Here is a 7,894-nt window from a genome sequence, read left to right on the forward strand (position 1 = left end):
CGATGAAACAAAATAACGAATCATCGTGTATTAAATTTATTTATCATATATTTACACATTAAATTAAATGACTACAATCATCACCCCAGGTGGCGAAATATTTGTAATCCTCTTCTTTTCATGTCTTCAAGTAAGTTATTTGGTAATTCCAGGTTCTCTAAATCTTTGTTCGTCAAAAATTTAGTTCTTATTTGCTTCAAAATAGCTTCCATAGAAACAGCTTTTAGAGACAAATCTGGCGAAATGCAGAAAAATATATAAGTAACAAAATATCGGCCGCATTTGATGAGTTGACATAATATTGATACTTACTACGATAGAATGGAAGGATCGAAATCATATTTACTGTGTCACTCTTTTGCATGCTGACATATATTTTTCTTTCTTGATGGAATTTATATGGCGTTTTGTAGATAATCATTCCAGATATCAGAAATACTTCAGATATTAGATTTGGTGTATGGATGTAAAATATGCCTATACGATTATTAAGTTCCTTTTTCTTATTTTGATTAACTGAGTATTGGAACATATGTTTAATTAGAATGTCACGTATAGCGTACATGTCTCCTGGCGCGATTCCTGAATATTGATGTCTGCAAAAGTCATCTAGAACAATGAATAGTAAAAGAATAATGTATAATACAATGAAGAAACACAATGCGCTTCCAGTACTAAATACTAAATACGTCTGATTTGCCATGCATATTCATATTAGAGCTAATGAATAGCATAACATCATGTAATATCCATTCTTATGGAAATATTAGGCTGTACAGATTAATACTATATTACTACTATATTAATACAGATTAATACTATATTAATAGTATATTAGAGGCATAACACAAATATGATATTCAATTGTTGTAGAACATGCTTTCCCTGTATAGTTTTAATAAATAGAAATACGAGAATGTAGATACGAAAAATATTACTGTTAAACTTCTTTGACAATAGAACGTACTGATTTAAAGTCTATTATACAAGGTGGGAGCTCGAAAGTTCCAGCCAGACACTAAGATTTTACGGGAAATTTAAATTTAAACAATAAATTTCCTATAAATGTGTAAAAAAATATTTAGTTAAAAAATTAATGTCCAAAAATCACGGTTTATATATATTTTTCCAAATATCTAGAAAAAAATGGGTTGCTTAATAAAAATACCGAAACAAAATTTGTAGAGAATTAAATTATCTTTCAAATAAGATCAGCACAATTGTAATACGGTACATAGGTTTTGAGATAACCAGTTTCAAGCGTACAAAAAAAGTGTTCTTTTCGGTTATCAACGAGAAGGAGAGAGAGAGATAAAGCTTCTTAAAATATTCTTCATTTATGCTGTTATAATTATAGTCTACGCTGTAAAAAATTAATTAGAAAGTACTTACAAAGGCAGAACGGCATCTCTGAGCGTTATCTAGGAAGAGGAGAGTGTCGTGAGCGTGGAGTGTCAGGTAGCTCAGTGGTTTAGAGCAGTCGCCCGGCAAGCGAAAGACCCGGGTTTGAGTCCCGGCCTAGCAGGACGCGCTCTCGATATTTTTTTCTCTTTCTGGAACGAAAAAAATACGCAGATCTCGAACGCACGGCGTCCCGCCGCCACCTAGTATGCTCTCCTCCTTCTATGGCTGACACTACGCATCATAGTCTGCCGGTATACGGATACTGGTTTATATCTTCTTCTGCTTCATCATGTAGAATCTCATAAAGATACTCAGGAGCTGAAACAATGAACAATAAAAGAATAATGTTTAATTCAGCGAAGTATACAATGCGCTGCCAAATACTAAATACTAAATACGTCTGATTTGTCATCCATATATTTGTCATCCAGATATTAAGATTTTACAGTAAATATAAATTTGAACAAAAAATTTTCTATAAATATGGATCGAAAAATGCTTCCTTAAAAAAGTAACGTCCCAAAATCACGGTTTTTATACATTTTTGCAGATATATAGAGAAGTATGCGTTGTTTTCTTTCAAAAATATTAAAACAAAATTTGTAGAAAATTAAATTATCTTTCAAATAAAATCAATACAATTGTAATACGTTAGATAGGTTTTGAGATAACCAGTTTGAAATATAAAAAAAGTTTTTTTCGGATAGAGCTTTTTAAAATACTCTTTATTTATGCCATCATAGTTATAGTTTACGCTGTAAAAAATTAATTAAAAAGTACTTACTGTAATAAGGTCTCACAGCAAAATGCCTCACTCGTTTATCGTGTCTGCGTTTGTTACACATTGGATAAATTTTTTGGTTTTAATTGAATTTAATATTTCACTGTTATTCATATTACTTATATTAAGATATTGATCATTTCCTTAGATTGAGTGAAAAAAATTTTCAAGTCTTCTTTAAATTCACAACACAATAGCAAATATTTATCGTCGGAATATATTCCGTCTTCTCTTCCCTCTATGTTTAAAATAAACACCTCGAATGGATGTAGCGGCTTCAAGCGAATAATATTCGGATTTCTGTTTTTTTCCCAGGGATGATATTCCAAACCGGAATGTATGTTTGCAGGAATTTCTTCGGCACGATCCATGTTAGTTTGGAGATAATGGTCTACGATATAAAGCTTAACAGTGAAGATTGTTTAATTAACATAATTATTGAATTCAACATGAAAATAGGGATTTCAGTATGAGAGAGAAAACATTGATCATGTGGTATCAATTCATTTTAAGGTAAGAGATATATAATATATAATCGGTAAACGTATATATAGAATACAGTTTCAGCATTGAAAGCTGCGCAACGACACATATCGATCCGACAATTGTCGATAAGAATTTATCTTGAAGCCGTTGTCTTCTTTTAATGTTTATGAAGAAAATCTTAATGTATAGCAAACTTTTCAAGTCATGCTAATTTCCGTAAAGCTGGATGTCTTTAATAGTATTTCATTAATGCTAAAGTGCGCAATTCGTATTCGAATCTTTTCGATTCGAAATTTTCTAATTATTCGGATTCGAATCATAGGGATTTGATTCGAATTCGAATAGTTCGCACATCTCCAGTCAAACTAAATAAAAAAATCCTCTACCATTTTCCAAATGACCACGTACACGTTTACTTACTAATTAAAGAAGTTTATGTACTGCGAGGAGTATTCCTCCACTTACCGCAAAATACCACCCTCCCACGCTCCGCTCGCGGAACTCAAGATGTTGGACGCCAGATGCGAAGCAGACCACACCACTTTACCGAATAATCGTTACTCAATGCTAATTCCAACGCAAAAGATGGCCGAACGAGTCGATACAAGTCTGGTAGGTCATCTCTTTGTTCCGAGATTGTTATTGTTGTCCCGTAGCCAGTATTCTACAAAAAATCGAAAGACGAATATAAGGTCGGCGGCATCCAAATTCGGAACGACACGGCATTCATTACTGTCACTAACATTTGAATAATGAGGACTCACTCTGGTTCTCTGTGGGGTTTCCCAGAGAGAAAGCTCTTGTCCCACGCTGTGCTTCCATGTTTCCTCACTCTCGACCTCCTGTTGTCAGTTTCGGGAGCCGCGAGGACACAGGTATTCGGGACGCGCGAATCGCTAATCTAACGCGAAAATCCGAATGTTTCCGATAGCTACGCCGATGGTACGACACATAAACACTATCGGAAACCGCTATCGAAAATGTAAATATTCGCACGAATTTCTCGCGGCTTAGCCCGAGCGATCACTAAGAAATCAATCTAATTTCTTGATTCGACAGCTTAATCCTCTTGTGACGTGCAGCTGCACCACTGCCACGTCACAATACAGTTGTATGCGATAATGCACCAATCTTTTTCAACTAATAACTAAACATCTACGTGTCATTTAGAAAATGAAAGAAAACTTTTTTGTTCAGTTTGATCTAATATACAAGCATACAACGGCAAACCTCGCCATCGCAGCTCATCTATCTTATCACATTTGATCATTCGCGAATCTTCTTGGATTAAAATTTTACGTAGTTGTTTGAAAAATGACGTGTACAATTTTTGTTCACTTTTATGTGTTCTACTTATATTTTTCTTTTGGTCCGTCTTACACGGGACACCCTGTATAAAGCCTTATACTTCCTAAACAAAAGTACCATGAGTTTATAAGGACATGAGTTTAAATGCCTATAATTGCTGGAAAATAATAATTTATATTCCAGCTATATAACATTTCAGCAATATATATAACAGCTATATAACATTTTAGTAACACGTTATATTTCTATTATATAACGGCAACTTCGTATGAATGGGGAATTATAACTAATGTGTATATTACATGTAACAAACATGTTATATTGCACGTTACATCCCGTTATATTACAACGATGTAATATAACTGTTATATTATTGTGTTTGCTGGGAAGATTATATATTTTAGGATGGAAATCGTCGAGTCGCAGTAATGATCTTACTTGCATGTGAGATACGCTTTGTAGTCGAACACGTCCGTAGGAGAAAATCGCAGGGTGAATTTTGCCGATTCACCCGGCAGCAGGATTCCCTTTTCGGGGTAAATCCCAAACGGCAAATCGTCACTCTCTAACCAACTGTCGCTACTTCGCTCTGTCAATCCGGCACTACTGCTGAAGAGATCGGATGGATCGTGGGCGCTAGCAGGTAGTTTTATCTTGACGATATCTTCTGCAGAAATAACGACATCCGTTGTCGTGATTCACGTGTAAGACGAAAGCTTTTCACATACAATAAAACGAATATTAAAACGAAATGAGCTCTATTAACTTTGACGGTAACACCAAGCGCCTCCAAGACGTACTGGTGTAAATTTCTAATTTACTTTCAAGAACTCTTTTCTCTGTATTTTAACTTGGAGTAGAATTTCCGAACGCAGTATATAAGAAACAATAATGACATTATAATGTTGATTAATGCGTCGATTTGAGAAAGATATTATAGAAATGAGCTTTTAAAGAATTCTTTAATATGATGTCATATTAATGAACTCTTTAAAAGCTCTTGAATGTGAGTTTTTCAAGATAATCTGAAAAATAACATTGTTCTTTCTTTAAAGTGTGATTGTAACGCGTAGAATGAGTAAAGGACATAACAAGAAAGACAGCCATGACGGAAATAATTTATTGAAAATATAATGTAGATGCGTGAAAATCACGTTAAAAGTGAAAAGCAAGAAAATACACAATAATTACATAGCAGAATACCACTTGTATCCAAACTCGGTCTTTTATTATACTTTTGTTATGTTTTTGTTATGTTTTATAATATTTTCGTAAATATTCTTTTATTTCATGATTGAATCGAGTTCTTTTATTTCATGATCGAATATACGCTCAAAGAAAAGAACTCTATTTGCTATTTCTTGTAATCCCATTTTCTGTGCAAAACCTTTTACCAAACATATTTCTATTCTAATGAAAGAGAAAGTGTGAACAATTAATCGAAAATTTATGAAATATTATTTCAACCCTTTTTTTAATCAAAAGGAATATGTTTGCTTGAAGCAGAATGTCCTTTTACGTGCGATACGACAGACGCGACTAACAAGATTTATTTTATATAATGTATATGATAATAATATCTGTGTCTGTATGTTCTCTATTAACTCTTAAACCCTTTGACTGATCTGAGCCATGTTTTGCGTAGTTACTGTCTAGAACTTTGCAAGAAATATAAGCTACCATGAAATCTGGACATCCTACTTCTTCCCTCTAATTTCATCTTCTTGACATTTTGTGATAACCTGGACAGTTTAAGGGTAGTTTAACCCTTTCGTCCTGAGTAGTATACATATTCAAGGATGAAAAGGTTAAGCTACTCTCTTAAAGTGAATCAGTGAATAGTCACTGATATCAGTTATAAGTATAGCACTGAGCAGTTTCAGTGCTGTACTTATAGCTGAAAATCAGTGTTTATTTACTGCTTTCAATGATGTTTCACTGATTCACTTTAAGAGAGTAGTTGTAGATAAAAAGCGAAATTTCTCTAACTTTAACAATATTGCAGTTAGAATACTTTCCTTTTGCTTTTAGAAGCATCCTTTTGAGATCACGTATATATGTATAAGAATAAAGTCCTCTGGGACTCAAAGGATCCCGCACTGAGGATGAAATTATACCTTTCTAGATTCCACATTTTTTAATTACCTCGAGATGACGTCAGACATCGTCGATTTAATTTAGCGCCTTTATCGTTTAGCTCCGCCGCGTGATATTGATCAGGTCGCTGGCGAGACTCATGAGTGTGTACCAACGAGTTAGTCGCAGATCGCATATCTCCCTGTGGTCCCAGCGTGAGTCGCGAATAATTTGCGGTTCGTCTCATCGGGTACTGCTCGTCCATATTTATCTGCCACATGTACTCCACGTCGACCGCACCAGTATTCGAGAAGGTGAACACGTATTCGCGCGTCTATCAATTAATAACATGTCAAAGGTAATTATATCGAATTATACCAAATAATTGCCGATTTCATGCTGCACTTTGTACAAATTTTAAAATCTGCTAACAGACTCTTGTTTGTTTCTTTATTTGCCATCCTTTTCGCAATATGTCGGAAAGGAAGAGAGGAGCATCACACATGGTGCGCGCCTGGAGAGGAAACGAAGGCAAAACGGAGACTGAGTTTTACTCTCCCATGAGGGAAATTCATGTATTACGCCAACCTCAACCGAAAATTGTTAGAATGCTGCACACGCGTCAGCTGTAATGTTTCTTTTGGTTTTCACGTGTAAACAACGGCCGGGATTGCATCGGATATAAAACCAACAACGACAGTCTGTATTTTATCGCTTGTGTCCCGTGACGGTTATGACGCGATGCTCGCGTACGCATCGATTCAAAAAATCTCCCCATTATTATGAACAAATATTTAAACTCGATATACACGAGCAATCGTGAAGTTATTTATATAATTCCTATTTTGCTCTCCCGACGCGGCCGGGCACGCGCTACAATCACAGCGAGAAATCCTGCGACCGATGGTCGAATCGCGTCACGCAACACAGGAGAGAAAATTGACAAACAGAAAAAAATGCAAAGTTCGGTGTATTCAAAATATCAATGTTTTTCTAAATGCGGTAAGAGAACAAAGAATTAAAAATACGAAATATAATTAGCAGAAATATCCTTTCTTCACGTTAATTTGATACTAGAATGCTCGACTCTCCCTCTTTCGCTACATGAAACTAAGTCTGTTTTACACAATTATGTAAAAAAAAATAATGTGGCTCATGTGTGTGGACAGAGTCCTCTAAATAAATCGTGTAGTGAACGTATTAAAACGTAGTAAACGTGTTTTCGCAATGCACTGACAATTAAATAAAGAGTCGAAGTAACTCTATTAGACATTCAAGTTATTATCATAAACATGTTAAAACTCTAAATTTTAATAAGAAATAAGAAGATTATAATTTTAAAAATTCGATCAAAAGGATAATTATTATTAATTAGCGTCAAAATGATAAAGTCTAAATTATTCTTATGGAAAGTCGAGTGACTAAGATAAAACATCCAATCCACCAAGCCAATAATTGTTCCGATCTTGTGTTGAATAGGATGAAAAGACAAATAGTTTAGATACCGATCAGAAAACGTTGGTTTATGATACCAGTCGAAAATAATTGCTATTACGTATTAAAATTTGACAGCATCTGGTTATGATAAAAAATATTTTACCATACCGTTTTTTGGTGTGGTTTTGAACAGACTGGCAAAGCTTTTTAAAAATAATTTGACAAATATTGCTTATTCTTGCAATAATAAATTATCAGAAATGATTCGTGTGCATAACAACAGGTTGCCTCCTGGTTTCCATAATAACGTTGTGTATAAATTGCAGTAGTTGTGAGGCGTCGTATGTTGGTTAAACTAGTAGAAGACTCTCTACGCGCATTGCTGAGCATAGGAGAATACCA

The 7,894-nt window shown here is 34.5% G+C and overlaps 2 protein-coding genes across 2 annotated transcripts in view; both read right to left on the bottom strand.

Moving 5' to 3' along the window:
- LOC116846405 (hydrocephalus-inducing protein-like) overlaps positions 1–7,894 on the bottom strand; it is a 56,909-nt gene that overhangs the window by 12,662 nt on the left and 36,353 nt on the right. The window contains exons 34-35 of the mRNA XM_032820180.1: positions 6,125–6,389; positions 4,418–4,646 (exon numbers count right to left, since the gene is read on the bottom strand). Coding sequence (XP_032676071.1) covers positions 4,418–4,646; positions 6,125–6,389 — 494 coding nt within the window. The remainder of the gene's footprint in view (positions 1–4,417; positions 4,647–6,124; positions 6,390–7,894) is intronic.
- Positions 7–1,445, bottom strand: LOC116846328. The gene is made up of 3 exons (XM_032820021.1): positions 1,393–1,445; positions 313–609; positions 7–235 (listed from the first exon to the last, which is right to left on the bottom strand). The coding sequence occupies exons 1-3, from the start codon at positions 1,406–1,408 to the stop codon at positions 81–83; spliced, it is 468 nt and encodes a 155-aa protein (XP_032675912.1). The 5' UTR covers positions 1,409–1,445; the 3' UTR covers positions 7–80.

Source organism: Odontomachus brunneus, unplaced genomic scaffold, assembly GCF_010583005.1.
Source record: "Odontomachus brunneus isolate Ranch 3 - 2012 unplaced genomic scaffold, Obru_v1 Obru_scaffold_063, whole genome shotgun sequence".
In the NCBI taxonomy this organism is placed as follows: domain Eukaryota; kingdom Metazoa; phylum Arthropoda; class Insecta; order Hymenoptera; family Formicidae; genus Odontomachus; species Odontomachus brunneus.